The 20,568-nt window shown below is 40.9% G+C and overlaps 1 protein-coding gene across 1 annotated transcript in view; it reads left to right on the top strand.

The window, feature by feature from the left end:
* The window catches only part of LOC124858061 (partitioning defective 3 homolog), a 479,264-nt gene that overhangs the window by 337,232 nt on the left and 121,464 nt on the right, over positions 1 to 20,568 (top strand). The window contains exon 20 of the mRNA XM_047349799.1: positions 8,216 to 8,335. Coding sequence (XP_047205755.1) covers positions 8,216 to 8,335 — 120 coding nt within the window. The remainder of the gene's footprint in view (positions 1 to 8,215; positions 8,336 to 20,568) is intronic.

Here is a 20,568-nt window from a genome sequence, read left to right as displayed (position 1 = left end):
ATCCTTGGCCCTTGCCAGGGTTGAAATCCCTATAGTCTCAGATGTTGAATTCTTGTCCAGTCAAATAAGATTTTTCCTTTTTCTGAAAGGCAGTTTTTCATGTCAGCCTCTGTGTCTCATATATTGAAAGATACATCTCAGATTGAAGTTGATTGTCTTGTCATATGTCAAATTCCAGTCTCTTGTTGGGAAGAAGTCTGGCAAACCAGAAAAAGCTCAGATAATCAATTCCACATGAAAAAGACAAGTGTCTGCTGGTTGGTACATTAAGACGACCTCCTATTTTTATCAAACTTGCCGTGCCAGGAAAGCAAATAGTGACAACATTACATCAAGGACATTTTGTATTATTAAATGTTCCTATGATTTATGTTAACTACAACTTGCTCATTGTATGATGCTTCAGAAATTTTTATTTTTTATTTTTTGCTTTTCGTCTCTATTTGACTATAGTTTTGATTTACCACAGTTGTTTCAACACATAGCGAGTCAAGAGGACAGAGGAATCCTTCAGTCTTGCTAATAGGCAGCAATCTAACTATATTCCGAGATTACCATGGAATTATAACCCTGAGTAAAGATATCATTTTACAGTATGAACGTTTTAATTTATAGATGTATTTTAAATAAATGGACTTTTGTTTGTTTTATGCAAAAGCTAAAATATAGAGACAACTCTATAGACAACTAGAAAAAAAACTAGTTGTCCTGGTTACACCAGCACTTTCTTTGGCATTGTGTTATAAGTACTTTAAACTATAGTATAGGACAACATTTGCCTCAGTAGGCTTTTAAACTTCAACTGTTAAAAAAGGTATTTAAAATGTTATAGGCTGTAGCTATGCATCCACTCATGACATGAGTTGATAGAGTCTGCTATGATCTAGATTCAAAGGAATCATTTACAAGAATGAGACAAGATGACATGGCGCATAAATTAAACAATAATTTTTTTAACTAGAAATCCCCCTTCCGCAATTAGATATAAGGTCTCACAGGTCACAAACAGGATTTTAAAGAATCTGTAATCAGTGTAGAACAATTTAATTCGGGTCCTTTTTATGTTGATTGTATGTCTAATTTTCTGGTGCTCCTCTCAAACTTGGTTTTAAAGAATCTCTGTTCTGTGTAAAATTATCCAGTTCATATTTGATTAGATATTCCTTATTTAATTCAACATGTCTCACATCAATGTATGTAATTACAGTCCACTACATTGATAGTGAGCAATGAGGTACAAGGCAACCATTAAGAAAAGTAAAAAAATAAAAAGATCAGCTAATAGGTAAAGGAATTTGGAATATTGTGATGTAAACAGATTGATATTAGGGCATGTTGCTCATGAGATTTGAAAGCTTCAGCAAATAGTATGATTATTTCAGCAAATTATGATACTGAGTATTAATCTGACAACCCTGTCAGCTGTGCACGGCTTGGACTGTTATCCCAATTGCAACCAGAGTTAAACCTTCAGTCTGATGGTGCGTTCAGACTGAATACAAATGAAGCGACCGGAGCGAGTGGTTTACACGTTATCCCTATATAGAGGCGTGTTCAGGAGCGAAACGATGCAAAGTGATGCGGAGTACACGTTTCTGTGAGCGATGGGATTAGGGCAAATAGACCGAAGCGAGAGCGAATCGAAACCAACGATGGACGCGAAGAATGTTTTGCTGCAGTTGAAAAATCTAAACTTTTCTTTGAAACTGAAAGTTGTCATACATGTATGAAACTCACAGCAGTTGCTCAGGGTACATTTATGTTCATGTAGGAAATGATATTTTATTCATAAGTGTTTCATTTTTAGATGCATATGTCAGCAAGCCTGATTTCTAGGTCGCCGATCAGCCGTTATTTAAACTACAAAATTATTCAGTGTTTAATGCTTTGGGATTAATAAAGTATTTTTGAATTGAATTGAAATTGAATTATGGCTACCATGCTACATTCTGTTGCCATGTCAGCTCTTGCCTGGTGTATTTTGGCAGTCCTTGTCCATATGTTTAAGCACCAAAAGTTTTATTATATTTAAAAGATGTGGACAGTTCAATTTGGCTGTTTTTTCTATTGATCTGAGATTTATTTACTCATCAAAGACAGAAGGACAGGGGTTCTGCAGCCGGGATGCACCACTTGTAGTTGGTGTCCCGGAGGATGATTCGTCCCCCAATGCGGGACAGCAGGTCCTCAAACTGGGTCCTGGATAGACGGAAGTACTGCTGAAAGGGACCGTCATCCAGATGTAGCTCCTGGAGTAGGTGGTGGTACTCTCCAAACTGGTTCCGTCTCTGGAGAATCTGGTGAACACAGGGATGTCGATGCCGGCAATCGAGATTTTATCTTTTCCATAAAAAAAGGACCGTGACTAGCTTCATGTTGAATTCAAACCAGCAAGCAGCAGATAGAAACTCTGCCTATTTGATGATGCGGTGAAGCGAGTGGAGCGTTGTTGCCTACTCAGTTGTGTGTCCGCTGGCCAAGCGAATTGCTGGCAAAATGTCAGGCGAGCAACATCACGTGAATGAGGTGAAAAATTTGCTGGAATCATGTTCGGTGTGAATGCACAATAAAGATTTTTGATAGTGAAATTGAGGTGATCGAATGCAGTCCAGATTAGTTAGAAAGGTATGAAACTGCCCATCAGATTAGCATTTAGAGGAAGCAAGCTGTAAAGCAAATGCCTAGTGATGTTATCAGCTAACCAGTCACATTATGCTGTCAGTGTTGACGAATGTTTGTATTTTGTCTGTCACTCTGTTACCATTGCTGTATTTGACCAAATAAGCATTTAAAAGTGGTGGAGTTTGGTGCTGTGGTGCTTACTACTCAACAGGGAGTATTGTGAGATTAGTTTGTGTGTACATCCCAAGTTAAAGGGCACATTTAAAAATCACATTCTTTTCACAATGTGCTGCCCAACAGCAATGCTATCTGGAAGTGATCCAGTCTTCTTTACCTGCCATGTCATTGTATTGGACAGAAATTTAAGAAGTTATGAGTTTTTACTTGTGTTTTTGTGTGCTTGTCCTAACTTTCTGATGTGCCTTCCATTAACATATAGATAGTATCTTTGTTTTTCTCTTTGAGAAAATACAGGTTTAATGGGTCTTTACAGCAGATAAAATTTGAAGGTGGGAGAAGAGTTATTTATTTTCTTCTTGAGTGCCACCAGCACACTTTCAAGGGATGGGTGTTCAAACACCACATCAGACCTCTGTGGAGGACTTTGTCATGGGAGTTATAGATTAAGTTTCAGGTTGGCCGAGCCGAAACCATAATGATTCTCACTGTCTGCCCTTGAAATTACCTTCTCATCGCCTACTCAAATTGAAGTTTCTCTGTAACTTACGTGGTTCCATTTACAAATTTGAATAATGGCAAATACTTTAACACTTTGAGTGAGTGCATCATTTCAGGTTAAACCTGGTGGTATTTTACATCCTTTTATATCCTGTCGAAGCCCACACATTTAGAGGATAGAAATAGGGTGCAGCTTCTGCTTTTGTTTCTCCCTAACTCAGTAACCCTGAACTACACTCAAGTCCTTACAGAATATGTCAAAATAGATTAGCTGCTCTTAAATCCACTCCCCAGATTAAATGATTATACAAATCAAACTGGCTTTGCATAATTTATTTTTTCTCTGTCTTTAGAAATTCTGTCTTTTTACTTCTCTGATGTAAAAGAGCCTTGACAACCTATTAGTTTATAAGTCAATAGAGATGATGTATCAGGCACCCAGTTCTGGTTGTATAAACCCTTCTGTTTTCTGCGATGTATGACTATGTATCATGCTGGATAAATTACATATTCACTGACATTCAGTTCATCACTAACATGCCAAGTGTCAATGAGTATCTAAAAACATTTTATTGAAAAAAAATAATAGATGTAATATTCAAGACATTTAGATGGAACATCTTAAATTTATTACAGTGTTTATCCTAATCATTTGTCCTGTTCAATGTGGCCAACACATACAGTGCCTGACAAATGTTTTCACATTTACAAGAAATCGCATGTTGATTTCGAACTGATAGTAATCAGAATTAAATTTTTTGTCATATTAAATAATCACGCGGCAGACAACTTAAATTATCAGTAAAAATGGGCATTAGGGGCAGAAATTTTAATTTATGATGGATTTTCGTGAATCCACAGGTGATCAGAATTATACATAGGCTCAAATATAGCCATACATTCCCACTAATATTTGATTAAATGCACCTTGACCACACACTTTCTGTAAACATCATCAAGCAAATTTTTTTTGGATGCTCGACCCAACTTTTAAGCATAGTTGACACATTTTAAGTATATTTAAAGTCAGGGCCAATTAAAAAGCTTAATGCTGGCTTGGTTTTTCTGTTTTAAAACCAGTCAAGCATGGTAGTGGCAACATTACTCTGTGGGGCTGTGCAATGCACCACTTGTGCTGGTGCATTGCACAGAGTATATGGAATAATAAAGACAGACGACCCACTCCTAACTCTTTAATTTAACCTCAAATCATCAGCCTGGGGAATGAAACCTAAACAATGGTCACAAACAGTTCAAAACTGCTTTGGGAATGTTTAAAACAGCTAACATGAAGCTTGTGCTCAATAATGTATCTATATGATGTGCTTTAATGTTTTTTGTTCTCATCTGTATTTAAATAGTATATTATTAAGGTAACTCAAGTAGAGATGTTTTATGTTGTTTCACAAACAGCAACATTTGCCATAGATAATTAATTGGCACTCAAGCATTAGATGCAGCTTCCAAATAATATCCTATTATTTAGCCTCAAGCCCATCATCAATATCTTTGTTCATAAACCAGCATAGGTATATGTTACTGTGCCATTTGACTGAGTTTTACAGAGCCGCTTCTTCTCATCTGAAACGTATTAACTGGGTGGCATTAGGTACAGTTTTTGTGTGAACACTGTTTTGAATCTCTATGTATCTGGGTGAGAGAATAATACATATTAAATGATCTGTAGGTAAAGTCTTGGATGCTCATTCTGTTCCACAGTGTTTCATACTGACATACCTCAGACTACCAAAGTAAAAGGCTCACTTTGTTGTCAGTGAAACAGCAAATTTCCTAAATTGCCTTTTTATTTTCCCTTTCCTTCTCTTGCGCTTTGATCTGTTCCCCTTTCAGGACACAATAGGTATGGGAATACCCGTTCATATGCAGCTGCTACATGCCCGAGGTCTTGCTTAGCTTAATCTGTCAAAGTGCTGAAATAATATTTGCAAGATCCATGTTGTTGTAATGTAAAGTAGAACAAGGAACATTCATTAGGGAAGCAGCCTCCCATCCCATGAATATATCTGCTTCAGTCTCCTAAAAGTCAAGCCTTGTCTGATGTAATTTTTTAGCTTTCAGAGAAAGTTTTCAAACTGTCAACAAAAGCTCTGCTATGAGGAAGGTAAAAATAAACTTGAAGCAAAACACCACAGGGATTGAAAACTGCAGGGCTTAATGCTTTCACAGTCTAAAAGTGAGTGAGACCACTAAAAAAAAAAACCCTATTTGAAACATCATAATCAATATCTGTATATAAAATACATTGAGTTGCATTGTGTAAAAGAAACACTCAATTAACCCCGGATCTTTGTTGTTTGTTTACATTAGCTTGCATCAATAAAAACAATCAATTAAAATAATAATGAAGATAGCAAAGAAAATAAACGTCTCTGCTTAACACCTGCCAAACACACACTTCATTTTAAATATTAAACAAAATTGCTACAATTGACACAATATACCAATCTGAGTGGCCCAGAGGTTCTCTGCTGAGCCAGCTCAATTTTCCCAAAGTGGCTCATACATGTACTGCTGCAGCCCCTTGTGTGTCCAAACAACTGTATTAACATTCTTTTAATTGCCTCTCCTCCGTCTCTGAAAAAAAAATCCTAGTTGTATTCTGGCTGTATTTCTCCTCATTGCTCTTTTATTAGCAGAAATCAATTATCCTTCAATGTTTACAGCTGGGTTGTCTTCTTGCTATGCTTCCCCCCTTTTAACAACCTTAGGCGAGTATTATTTCCATATCTGTGTCATATTTTGTTACATTTTATTCAAAGCCAGTGCACTTACTGTTTATTTGGTGACAAAATATTAGGTTGGAACGACACAAAACATCAAAAAAGAAGTCAATAGTGGTGAAATAAGGCCTTTTAGTTTTCCATTGAACTTAAATGATTCATAAAATACTTTGGAGAAGGTGATGTGGTGAGATGAGATACAGTTGAGATCTTTGGCATTAACTCAGTCCGCGGAGTTTGGAGGAATAGACACGGGTTAGGGTTAGACATGCACTACACCTTTTCTTTAGTCCATTCTTGATTACAAAAAGTATGCTTTTTGTATAAAGTAAAAAACATCAACATACAGGTCTTAAATATGGCAGGTGACCGGAAGTCGAAACACTGCAACTAAATGTCTACCAATCATCGTTGCTCAGCACACAACCTGCCTCTCAACAGTCCAGGGGTAGCCGGAAAGTCCTGGCTCTACACCAGGACATTTTATCTGGGAAAGTTTGGACCTGGAAGGTTGGAATTACTTGGGTAAAATTGTGGTGTAACGTGCAGAAGCCTTTCAAAATCCTGGGTAAAGGCTAAAAGTCCCTGCAAGGGACACTATTGAGAAGCCAGTGGTCATGTGCAATATAATCTTGGATCAGAATCTTCTTCCTTTAAACGAAACACTGAAGATGGGTTGTGGATGGGTCTTCCAGTATGATAAAATCACAAAACAGATCAACAAGGCAACAAAGTAGTATCTCAAGAAAAAACACAGTCAGCTTACTGAGTGGCCTAGCCAGGCTATAGACCTGTCCTACTTACAATCTGTGAAGGGAGCTGAGACTTTTAATTTGCCAGCAGGAGTAAAGAAACCTAAAGGTTTTTAGAGTTTCTGTAAAGAGGAGTGGTCCAAAATCTCTCCTGAGATGTGTAAAAATCTGGTGACCAGCCATATGTCATGTTTTGCAAATATGTCGCTCACCTTCTGATTCAAATCATAACCGAAAACCCAAACAAGGTGAAATTATATTCTCTTTTTAGTCAGTCAAAACTACCATAAAAAGTTACACTGTTCTTTTTTTTTTTAATGAACAAACTTAAATAATTGGTAGGGGAGTCATTTATTATTTCCCCTATGGTAAATGTAGTCTATGTGCTTTTCTGTTTTTTTCCAGGACTTAATACTTTTTCCATTTTCCTTTCTAAAGGTTCTTCTGTCATTCAACCACCCAGAAACAAACATTACCAACCACAAAAAAATATTAAAATCATCAACATCATGCCTCTTCCTCATTTTCTAAGCCATCACAAATTATTGTCATTAAAACATAAAAGTTTGCAACACTGGTGTACATGTGTTTGTGAAAAGCCAGTTTCCTTCTGTTTTGCCTGGATGCAGGTATTTTGTTCTCCCTGCTTGAAACTACTTCATGAGTTGTCACAGTTGCCATCACTCTAAGGAAATGGTGAAGCTCAGAAAGGAAACTTTCAGCTTATCCTTTCTTTAGAACAAAAACTGACTTTAACCTTTCTTTACTATTTATGCCTAAGTGTACACTAATAAAAGCACAATTTTCTAAGCAAATGGGGAACAGGGAGGAGGGAAAAATATTGTTTGCATTACTTTTCATATGATTTTATGCATTCTTTTTCTATTTCTATTAAATAGGCACATTATTATTTCAGTATTGAATTGGTGCCCTCTGAGATCGTCTTCACAGTACAAACACAGCCTACACATTCTGACAGTTTGACACTTTAATTTTCAACCAAGTGTTTCACCTGAATTACCCTGATAAAGTGAAAGAGATTGCCCTCATAAATATATTTATACTGTGTTGGAAAACAATTGCATCCCGTCCTTCTTCCTCCATCCTTCAGGTTGGTGCTACCGAGCGCTATTTGCAAAAACAAGCCACCACAGAGACAGTTTTTGTCTTCAGGCTGTCTCTCTAATGAGCAAGCAATTTTTGGCAGACTACTCTGTTAAACAAATAAAGCATATGCTTTTATTAAAAAAAGATATATGCACATATTTTTTCTTTAGCTTTTATTTTATTTCATCCATTGTTCATTTATATTTGTCTATACACTGTGTGTGCATGTAAGTGAAGTCAGTCCTTGCTTGTGCCAACAATGTTGGCCAATAAATCAGATTCTTATTATGGTTCTGATTCTTCTACTTTTTGTAGGTTTGGAAAGGGCAGGCGGGACGAAGACAGGGTGGAGAGAAAGAGCTCAAGAAGATCTAAAGCTGAGGAAATGCAAGCAAATTCAAATGAAGCCATCGAAATGAAGCAGGAACAGGAAAGGTAAGCATCAAAACTAAAGTTTCTAAAATCCAAAAAGATTAAGAGATGGTTGTATCATATTTTGGCAAGTATTTGTGGAACCAACATGCAGAAAAACATGGTGGAAGGGAGCCTAAAGAATACTGAGGGAGATTTACTAATTAACACAAATGAGCAGGAAGGTAACAGAAAAACATCTAATTGAACTCAAGTCAACTAACTAAAGAACCTTAACAAGGGGGAACCAGATCCATAAGGAAAATATAAACACATCTAACCAGGCAAGTAACAAAAACTAAACAGAATGAATCTAGTGAGCCTAAATGAACTGAAATAAAGTAAGTGAAGAACATTGTAGGCAAACAGAACTCAAACCCAAAACCTAACACTGACAGATTCTGACAAGTTGAACAAACGTTTTGGTTTATTTTCTTTCTCGTTTGGTGTAAGGTAAACTACCTCAAATTTATTTTTTATTATAACTCCATTATAGCATATGGCTCTGAAAAATCGGAGTGAAATGATTCGCTCCACAAATTGTTCAGTGTACTATGTTGGGGCCATCCATTTGGTCGCACATTTTGACACAGCTCAACAGACGTCGCAGCTCTGACGTCACTGGAAGTATAAATCAGCTGAGATGCATAGTCTTGGGGCCATTTCCGCCTGTCGCAGGACAGCGTATAGGAGGCGCATTTCTGGAGAGACAATAGCTCGCAGGTGAACTTTTGCTCCACAAGGCCATTCCCGGAAGAGCTTGAAAGCTGGAAATCTGTCTGATACGAGAAGATCAGAGGATTTATTTGCCGATCGAAGACCGTGCCACAACCGGCGGAGGTAAAAAAGAAACCTACAGAGGTTCTATTTCCAAGGAGATGAGTTTCCTCCTTGTGTATGCAGTCAACTAAAGGTTCATCATCTTTTCCCCTCCTGGACGGATGAGAAGTTACCGTTTTTCTTTAATTCGATCACGGACGCGTGATCCCCCTCCCCTCCTTTTCTTCAAACCTGATCCATCCTCAACCTGTGGAGAAAAGAAATCAACTTCAAAGTAATTTCGTTCTTTTCATATTAAACCGGATAGGTGCATTTAGAAGTCTGGGCAGGATGAGGCAGTTAAGGTGATGTAGGATCACCAGTAGTTAATCTAAGGTATTAACTTGTTGCATGCAATACTGATTGAATTATGTTATGCTGAGCTGTGTTTTGATTTGCTGCGGAACCGTGGTTAATGTTTGTCCGGCTGATCCCAAATCAGCCAGGAGTTAGAAGTTGGACTTTTAAAAGTTTTTCATTCAAGGCAGCTGCGGTCTGGGCCTCGCCCAACCACTCTTTGTTCCAGTTTTATTGCTGAAAATTTTCCACTGGGTTCCCGCCTCAAGAGTTTTATGACCCTTTGTCAAGATTTGGGGCGTTCAGCTGATTATGGCTAAAGGGGCGTGGCCCCACCGTTTCATCAGCTGATCGCTGCAATCGAGACATCAACACGACAGGAGGATTTCTTCCCATTTAACCCAAATTACACATTTTGTCCATAAACTGCTGGTTTGATCTTCATAGACACTAAATGCATATATATATTTTTATTTTATTATTATTGTTAGGTAGTCATTTTTATTCCCTTTGTGTAGAACGGTGCTTGTTAGTTAGGTGAAGGTTTTGGACCGGAATAATGGTATATCAGGATTATTTGGCTTCAATAAATCTTCATATATATAATTAAGAGAAGCGTCTGTGTTTATTTCGTGCAAGAGAGATTTATCTGTCAAAACAAGGTCGAAGTTTCCCCACCTTCGGTGAAGCGGTTGAATAAACAGTGACAGTTTGTGGTTTTGGTTAATAATTTGTAATTATTAATGAGCTTTGAGCCCATAATCACAACACCAGAGGATATATCAGATTTATATTTGTAAGTGATGATTTTTGGTTAAGAAATTTATATTTTTCAAATTATTATTTAAAATTATGATTCTTGATTAATATTAATTAATCAATAATCATATTCCCTACAACTACGATTAGAAAGCTGATTAGAGAGGGAAAAACATATAAAGAAGTGCAGAAAGTGTTAGCCTGCTCTGTTAAATGGACCCCAAATGCTTTAAAATGGAAACCAAAACCAGAAAGTGCATGAAAGAAAAATTTAAACTCAAATTGAAAGGATTTAAAAACAGCTGAAGTGGCAAAAACTCAGCTAATGATCAGCTCTAGGGTGGTCAAGGAAGATCTGCAGTTCTCTGTTAGTACTGTAATAATAGGAAGACGTCTCTGTGAAGCCAAGCTATCACCAAGGAGCCCCCACAAAGTTCCAGTGTTGTAAATACAACATGTTGAAGGCAATTCGCCAAAGAACACATTTACCCCCCTAAGGTCCACAGACAGTTTGTCAGACGACCCCCAAGCTCTAATTTTGAGCCACAGTACACTGTTGAGACAATGAAGCATGTGGCACATATTGGGCCTATTTCTCCTATATTAGGGATCATGGATCAGTTTGAATAAATGAAGAAATCGTGTTACCTTATGTAGAAAAGGAAATGCCCTGGCATTGGTTTTTCAACAAGACAGCAATCCCAAACACACCGATAAGTGAGCATCGTCTTGGTTACAGACAAACAAGATTAAGCTTTTTGAGTAGCCTGCCCAATCCTCTGACTGATCCAATATGTGTTTCTGTGACAAAACCAAGAAATGCAGGTGGGCTGAAATACCTGTTAACAAGTGCCAGAAGTTTTCTGACTCCATTTAAAACAGATGTGAAGCAGTTCTCAGAAACAGTGTAATGCTAGACATTAGTTCAGTAATGCACTCAGTAGCTAAATCTTTAAGCATATTTAGGTTTAAACAGAAAAGGTTGAAGTTTATAATGCTGACATCTAATTTTTGAACAGTCTAAAAATCATTTTCCTAACTTTTGTGTAATAATAACAAATTATACATTTTTCTATGTGTTTTAGGAATAAAAGTGCTCCAATGCATTTTTGTGTATGAAAATAAAAGCTAACATAAGAATTTTCATTTTGACTCACTTTTTAGCTCATATTGCTATTATTTTAAACACGGCCGTGTGTTTATAAAGCTGTAAGGTTAGACAGGCATGGGTATTAATGATGAATGAATCATTTCTTGAAATGTTTCTTTCCATTTTAGCAGCCCATTAAATAGATCAGTTATGGATTCTAGTGGCCCATGCCATTCACAGAGGCTGAACTCTTAATGTTAGTCTTACGGCCCCATGAATTTAGTCTAATTGCATGGTTCTCATTAAAGTTGTGAAATCAATGTAACTCAGCATTTGATTTCTTGTGCTGATAGTGAAGGTTGTTCATTTCTAAAGGATATGCTGTTTATATCCTGTTCTCGTAGTTTTGTGTCCTTTGGCATTTGTGGACATCGGGCTGTCCAAAAGAATCAGGCATTGCATTGTTGTTGCTGCATTCACCTCATTCCTCACAGACAAGCCCCATTTAATTCTCTCCAGTGAGAAAGACAATATTGGTAGCAGGATGAATGAAAAGACATCTTGCTGCCTCCGTTGTTCTTCACCAGCCAAATGAACTCAGTAATCAAACTGCCATTGGTAATGACAGCTAATTGAATAGAAACAATAGAGCTTGATAGCACACCCTCTTACAGTGAAGGAAGAAAAGGATGGATGACTGTTGAATAAGTAATAGACAGACACACACATGCACAGAGACCAATGTGTCACAAAGGCTGTCTTCCCTGCTGAAAGGAACATCTGGAGGTTTTGCTCAAATAGCTGTAGCGCATTGCTTCTTGGTATTGAATTGTGATTTGCAGGGACGGTCCGATCCATTCAGGCTATGAACTTCTCTGACTGTGCATTCCTTTCAGTCTCCTCTGGACACCAGCAGGTCTGTTTTTCCAACCGGAGCCATCTCCTTTGAGCAGCTCCCAAACAGCAGAATCAATACAAAAACACAGTGGGCATGAGATATGTTCAGTGCCTTGGATAAGTGTTCATGCCTATTGAATTTCAGCATACATGTAACATCCAGTGCTTTAGAAGTCACCAAATTAGTAAATAGTCAACCTCTTTTTAAAATTTAAAATCCAGTAGAATGCAAACCTATCAGGACATTGCTGTCCTTACTTCCTGACAGACCTAATGAAAAAAAAAAACCACAAATCATAGAAGAAGCCAACAAATCTGGCCTTTATGGAAAAAAGCAAGAAGAAACCCATTGTTGAAAAAAAAAGCCATAAGAAGTCCCATGTGCAATTTGCCACAGGCCATGTAGGGAACACAGCAAATATGTGGAAGAAGGTATTCTGGCCAGATTAGACCAAAATGTTTTTGACTTGCAAAATGCTATGCATGGTAGAAAACCAACACTGGCCCTTACCTTGAACACACTACCCCTGCCACTAAACATGGTGGTGGCAGCATCATGCTCTGGTGAAATCTTTCTTAAGCATGGACAGGGAACTTTGGCAGATTTGATCAAGCTAAATACAGGGCAATCCTGGAAGATTTGTTTAGATGTGAGGCGTTTGGGCCATTCCGGCACTAAGAATGACTTTGTGCAGCCTGAGACTTGATTCAAGATTGGTCAAATGTGGGCCACTGGTACAATTGCATGGTGCACAGTTTTTTTAAATGGAATTGAGATTTTCCCTGACAACAAGCTTTCAAAAAAAGTTGTAGTAAAATTAAAAACCCCTCCAAATTTAGGAAAAGTTAGGAAAAAATGTTGATTTTATTTGAATTTGATAGCACTACAAACATGCAGTGACTTTTACGCTTGGGTGCATCTATTTATTAAACTCAGCTAATTAAAGCTGTTGTGGCGACATTAAATGGGGATGTATAACTCTTTATACATGATCAGAAGAGACTAAAACACTTAAACTAAAAGTTATTTTAGGTGAAGAAAATACAAAATAGACTTAAACATTTGAACCGTCACCTTAACGTGGTGGAGGGGTTTGAGTGCTCAAATGATCCTAGAGGCTATGTTGTCTGGGGCCTAAATGCCCCTGGTAGGGTCTCCCATGGCAAACAGGCTCTAGGTGATGGGTCAGACAAAGAATGGTTCAAGAACCCCTCATGAAGAACAAAATATCGAGGCACGTGACGTCGCCCGGTACGGCAGAGCCGGGGTCCCACCCTGGAGCCAGGCCTGGGGTCGGGACTCGTCGGAGAGCGCCTGGTGGCCGGGTTGCTCCTCGCGGGACCCGGCCGGGCCAAGCCTGAACGAGAGACGCGAGGCCATCCCCCAGTGGGCCCACCACCTGCAGGGGGAACCGTGAGGGACCGGTGCAAAGAGGATTGGGTGGCGGACAAAGGTGGAGACCTCAGCGGCCCGATCCCCGGATGCTTAGGCTGGCTCTAGGGACGTGGAATGTCACCTCGCTGGGGGGGGAAGGAGCCTGAGCTTGTGCGGGAGGTCGAGAGATATCGACTAGAAATAGTCGGGCTCGCCTCCACGCACAGCGTGGGCTCTGGAACCCATCTCCTTGAGAGGGGTTGGACTCTCTTCTACTCTGGTGTGGGTTTGCTTGTGCCCCCCAGCTCAGCTGTCTCGTGTTGGGGTTTACCCCAGTGGATGACAGGGTTGTATCCCTGCGCCTTCGGGTTGGGGAGAGGTCTCTGACTATCATTTCAGCCTATGGGCCGAGTGGTAGTGCAGAGTATCCTGCCTTCTTGGCGTCCCTGTCGGGGGTGCTGGATAGTGCCCCTCCCGGGGACTCCATTATTCTGCTGGGGGACTTCAACGCCCACGTGGGGAACGACAGTGACACCTGGAGAGGCGTGATCGGGAGGAATGGCCTCCCCGATCTGAATCCGAGTGGTGTTTTGTTATTGGACTTCTGTGCTAGTCACGGATTGTCCATAACGAACACCATGTTCAAACATAAGGGTGTCCATCAGTGCACTTGGCACCAGGACACCCTAGGCAGGAGGTCGATGATCGACTTTGTTGTCGTATCATCAGACCTTCGGCCGCATGTTTTGGACACTCGGGTGAAGAGAGGGGCTGAGCTGTCCACTGATCATCACCTGGTGGTGAGTTGGATCCGCTGGAGGAGGAGAAAGCCAGACAGACTTGGCAGGCCCAAGCGCATAGTGAGGGTCTGCTGGGAACGCCTGGCGGAGCCCTCGGCCAGGGATGTATTCAACTCCCACCTCTGGGAGAGCTTCGACCAGATCCCGGGGGATGTTGGAGACATAGAGTCCGAGTGGACCATGTTCTCTGCATCTATTGTCGATGCTGCTGCCCATAGCTGCGGCCGTAAGGTCTGCGGTGCCTGTCGTGGCGGCAATCCCAGAACCCGGTGGATTGCTGGACACCGGCAGTAAGGGATGCTGTTAAGCTGGAGAAGGAGTCCTATCGGCTGTGGTTGGCTTGTGGGACGCCTGAGGCGGCTGATGGGTACCGTGAGGCCAAGCGTGCTGCGGCCCGGGCTGTGGCAGAGGCAAAAACTCGGGCCTGGGAAGAGTTCGATGAGGCCATGGAGAAGGACTACCGGTTGGCCTCGAAGCGATTCTGGCAAACCGTCCGGTGCCTCAGGAGGGGGAAGCAGTGCTTTGCCAACACTGTTTATAGTGGGGGCAGGAGACTGCTGACCTCGACTGAGGACATTATCGGGCGGTGGAAGGAGTACTTCGAGGATCTCCTCAATCCTGCCATCACGCATTCCGTGGTGGAAACAGAGGCTGGGGACTCGGGGTTGGACTCTTTCATCACCCAGGCTGAAGTCACCGAGGTGGTTAAAAAGCTCCGCGGTGGCAAGGCTTCGGGGGTGGATGAGATCCGCCCTGAGTACCTCAAGTGTCTGGATGTTGTAGGGCTGTCATGGTTGACACGCCTCTTCAACATTGCGTGGCGGTCGGGGACAGTGCCTCTGGACTGGCAGACTGGGGTGGTGGTCCCCCTTTATAAGAAGGGGGACCGGAGGGTGTGTTCCAACTACAGGGGGATCACACTCCTCAACCTCCCTGGTAAGGCCTACGCCAGGGTATTGGAGAGGAGAGTCCGACCGATAGTCGAACCTCGGCTTCAGGAGGAACAGTGTGGTTTTCGTCCCAGCCGTGGAACACTGGACCAGCTCTATACCCTCTACAGGGTGCTTGAGGGTTCATGGGAGTTTGCCCAACCGGTTCACATGTGTTTTGTGGACCTGGAGAAGGCATTCGACTGTGTCCCTCGTGATGCCCTGTGGGGGGTGCTCCAGGAGTATGGAATCGGGGGCCCTTTATTAGGGGCCATCCGGTCCCTGTACGAGCGGAGCAGGAGTTTGGTCCGCATTGCCGGCACTAAGTCGGACCTGTTCCCAGTGCATGTTGGACTCCGGCAGGGCTGCCCTTTGTCGCCGGTCCTGTTCATAACTTTTATGGACAGGATTTCTAGACGCAGCCAAGGGCCGGAGGGGGTCTGGTTTGGGGACCAGTGGATTTCGTCTCTTCTTTTTGCGGATGACGTGGTCCTGCTGGCCCCCTCTAGCCAAGACATACAGCATGCGCTGTGGCAGTTCGCAGCCGAGTGTGAAGCGGCTGGGATGAGGATCAGCTCCTCCAAGTCCGAGGCCATGGTACTCGACCGGAAAAGGGTGGCTTGTCCTCTTCAGGTTGGAGGGGAGTTCCTGCCTCAAGTGGAGGAGTTTAAGTATCTCGGGGTCTTGTTCACGAGTGAGGGAAGAATGGAGCGGGAGATCGACAGACGGATCGGTGCGGCTGCCACAGTAATGGGGGCGCTGTGCCGGTCCATTGTGGTGAAGAGAGAGCTGAGCCGAAAAGCAAAGCTCTCAATTTACTGGTCGGTCTACGTTCCTACCCTCACCTATGGCCATGAACTTTGGGTCATGACCGAAAGAACGAGATCACGGATAAAAGCGGCTGAAATGAGCTTCCTCCGTAGGGTGGCCGGGCACTCCCTTAGAGATAGGGTGAGGAGCTCGGCCATCCGGGAGGAGCTCGGAGTAGAGCCGCTGCTCCTCCACATCGAGAGGAGCCAGTTGAGGTGGCTCGGGCATCTATACCGGATGCCTCCTGGACGCCTTCCTCGGGAGGTGTTCCAGGCACGTCCCACCGGGAGGAGGCCCAGGGGACGGCCCAGGACACGCTGGAGGGACTATGTCTCTCGGCTGGCCTGGGAACGCCTTGGGCTCCCCCTGGAGGAGGTGTCTGGAGAGAGGGACGTCTGGGCATCTCTGCTGAGTCTGCTGCCCCCGCGACCCGGTCCTGGATAAGCGGAAGACGACGAACGAATGAACGAACATTTGAATATTTGGTATTTCCAATTTAAAAATGCATGTGTTTTTATTAAAACATTGCACGATTAGTTTATTGTTGATCAGATCCAAATAAAAAAATACAATTTAAATTAAAAAAAAATAATTAGGTTTTGTGGCCAGTGTGTACTTCGAACTTGGGGGTTTTGACCTTTTTTTTAATGGTGTAAGAGGGAGCTCATGGAGTAGAAATTTCATTGCCTGGAAATTTCTGAGCATATGACAATAATGTTCCTAATCTTTAAAAGTTTGGACACCACTGTGCGAAAGCTCTCATACTGAGGCAGATGTTCACCCTCAGCAGGACAATAACACCAAATGTACAGCCAGAGGTATAAAGGAATGCTTTAGATAAAAGCTTATTCATGTTTTAGAATGGTCCAGTCAAACTCTGAACCTAAATCACATCGGTCTGTAGATGTGCAAAGCTGGTAGAAACATACCACAAAAGTATATTTTTTTCCTAACTGCTGTCACACATTGTGGTGCTTTGTCTTGAACAGATTATCTTTCGCTGTCTTGTTTGTGTCCATTCTGCATGTCTGAGCTCTTCCCATGTTTCCAATCCAGAAACTGAGTCTTATTCTCTCTCTTTGTACATCTTCCCAAATCCTATCACTCAGCCCACCTAGATTTGTTCCTCATTTAATAGGACTGGAATTCTAAGGGAAAGTGGTTTATAATAATAGACCAACATGCCATGAAACGTTCAAACTATTAAGGTTCAGGAGCATGATAGCTCAGACATCCATTACTTCTTGTATTCTTTGGTGACGCTACTGTTTTACACTCCTATGATGATAAATTTCATAGTCATAGTTGTCCACAAAAATCATCTGAGCTGATTGATTATTTTGCTGACCGGACATTTCCGAGTGCCTCGAAGAAATTATTGAAATTATCAATTTAGGCTTATGAAGCTGCATTTCAGCACAACCCATAGCTGAACCTAAAATGTCTGCTCAGCTGACATTAATGATCATTAATTTGAACAGACAGTTCTGACGAGTGCTTTAAGTGATTAAAGTGAAGAGGTGAAGCAGATTATCTCATAAAAGGTTCCCTGCTATAAGGAAGCAATAATTTTATATTAAAGCTCTGACCCTAATATGGTTTTTGTAATTGATGGTTTGGCCTGTGGTCCTCGCAGACACAGTCTATTTATTTTAGGTTAAATATGATCCAAATTGATCTCCTTTCACAGAGTCTTGTGGGCTCTAAATGATGGAGATAAGAGTACATAAAACTTTGACATCATTACTAGAGCAAAGTGTATTGCATCATTGCTACAATGAGTGGTTATCAGCAGAATGTTCTCCAATAGAATCTGGCTTGGCAGATTTTTACAAAGCTCCGGTGCTTCTGCGTTTCATGTCTCAACAAAGACGTATCCTAACCTGCAGCAGGGCAGATAGAGCTTTACACTCTAAACACTGCTGGGTTTCTAACAATTTGAGTTATTTTTCTAACCCAGTCCTGTGTCAAATGTAAACTGATACAGGCCTAGGCTGATTAAACACGACAGGATTAGGTTTTTACCCAGGATGCATGGTTCATAGAATAGAATTTCAACCTAAAATGTGTTAAAGGGACAAATGTCCAATGGTTAGACTATCAAGGAGTGGTTTAATAAGAAAAACATTACATGGGCTGCTAAACAACTGGTATTCAGGTCAAAAGGGATTATCCAGACACCTGTTTTCCATATTTGCTTAATAATTGTAGGGTTAAATGGGTGCTAGTGTCAGTATCCAACAGTCAGTGGCCACAAGGGTATAACCTTGATAGGGCAACGCACAAACAGCAAAAAACATGCCAAACAAAAACAAACAGGCAATTGTTTTGACTGTGGGAGAAAGCCTGAGTATCTAGAGAAGACCAACCCAAATACAGAAACAGCATAACTCCATAGAGAAAGAGTCCAGTTGGACTTCGAACCCAAGATGAACTGTGGCGACAGTCTCACAATGGCTTATAAGACTTTTTCTGACAAACATTTAAATTAAATAACAAAATTCATACTCAGTATATATTAAATGCTGCCTGTATATATTGACTTCATTACAAATTTTTATGTCAATGTGTAAATGTTGAACTTATCTAACAGTAATTTAGTAGATAACAGATTAATGCTATGACTAGTGACATTTCTTTTTTCAGCCTGTAGAAGAGGTTCAGTCAAGTCTGATAAGGTCATTGTGTAGTTCAAAATGGGGGTCTGGGAAGAATGGTGAGACTACTTCTTTACTGTTCTGTAATCAAACAAACTAGCTCACAATGTCTGACCCAATGTTTGGTTAGAGTTACCCAAGCTCTACCAGCAACATAAACCCAGCATTTGGGTAAAAGAAATAACCCAGACGTTTTTAAAGTGTAGCTTGGCTACAGAGCAAGCCAATATTCAGCTTCCTTTTAGTCTGAGAGGCCAATGGATTCAACAAGTACCCCGATTGGAACCATAGTGACTGCAGGATTCATCCAATAACATCAGGGTGAAGAGAAAGGATGAAAGACACACAAGGGGGTGATGTTGGTTGAGCTTCTATCAGTCTCTAGCTTATCTCTGTACATTCCAGCCCTGGAATTTAATTTTTGTGTCCAAAGTGATTGGATGCAAAAAGAAATGTGACATTGTTCCGTCTCCATTTTCTTCCTGGGCTGAACACCATTTTCCCTTTCTCTGAAGCAGCTGATTATGATGTCCATTCTCTGTTATCTACTTGGCTTCTAATCAGCAACCAGCAGTCTTCTGCCACTCTTTTTGTTACCCTTCCCTAGACCACAGCAGAGCTCATCACTATGTTTTTTTTTTTTCAAAAAAGGGACCTCCTGTTGACTCCAGGCAAATAAAACCTGACCTCACAACTTGCTTTTGATTAAAAAAACACATTGGTTATCTGTGAGAATTGGCTTTTTTTATTACCAAAAGAATGAGTGTTTTTTGTTTCATATACAACAGACATAGAGGGCTTTCAGACACAATTTTAAACTGAGAAAAAAAAGCAATGTGCTTCAGGGAAGTTGTTCCTCTTCTGTTTTTTTTTTTTTACTTTTTTTGCTACCAGTGAAATTGTTCCACTTTGTTAAACTATCTCATTATTTTTTAGTATGGCATCTGCATCTCTTTTGCAGAGTGAGTTCAACGGAAGGTCTAACTGGCTGATTGAGAAGAGTGATGAGATTTGTAATTATATTGATACCTACAGGAAGTTAATATGATTATTAACACCACAAAACAGAACAATTATCTCTGTGATTGCATTACAAGCCAAGTTTCAACACCGAGTTGGGCTGTCTGAGGTTTGTAATTCTGCACAGACAACTGTGTGCAGAGTCATTTACTGTTCTTTGATTAGATTCAGATTCATTCTGCCCTCCACCTGCACTTTAGAATACTGTGAGCATGTTATGATGAAGGCGTACTGCAAAGAAAAATCTATTTCATGAATCTCAATTTGAGAGTGGGAGAGCAAATACATTCTGTTTCATCTACCAAAACAATCCATATTCAAGAGGCATGGTTTAAAACTGCTAAGTGTGCTGACTTGAAAATGAATAAGGAATAAAGGCAGCCCCCATTCTCGCTCTTGTGTCATTGAGGGTGGACTAAACATTGACACACATATGGAGATGGATTTGCTAGCTTTGTTAGATCAGAACAATGCTCTTTTTGGATCAGGATTGGCATTTATTCAAGGTAGAGAAACCCTGAATAAAGATTTGAGGCAACCTGTTTACACCAGAGGTCTATTTCTTCAGTACAGTGCCAGTCAGAACTTTTCCTAAATTCAGCATGGGTATTAATGGACAATCATGTATCATTAAAAGCCTGTTTTTTTGGGCTTTTGATGATACATTTCATCTTTCTTTATTCAGGATAATTATACAACTTTGTGAATTTCAGGTGCAAGAATTGAAGTGGTCAGGTTTTAATTATAGTGGATTTTCTATAAGCCACACATAGTCAGAAATTATTCATACCCAGATCTACTGTA

The sequence above is a fragment of the Girardinichthys multiradiatus genome, chromosome 21 (genome assembly GCF_021462225.1).
Source record: "Girardinichthys multiradiatus isolate DD_20200921_A chromosome 21, DD_fGirMul_XY1, whole genome shotgun sequence".
In the NCBI taxonomy this organism is placed as follows: domain Eukaryota; kingdom Metazoa; phylum Chordata; class Actinopteri; order Cyprinodontiformes; family Goodeidae; genus Girardinichthys; species Girardinichthys multiradiatus.
The sequence above is the reverse complement of the archived record's forward strand: the minus strand, read 5'-3'. Positions and strand labels throughout refer to the sequence as shown.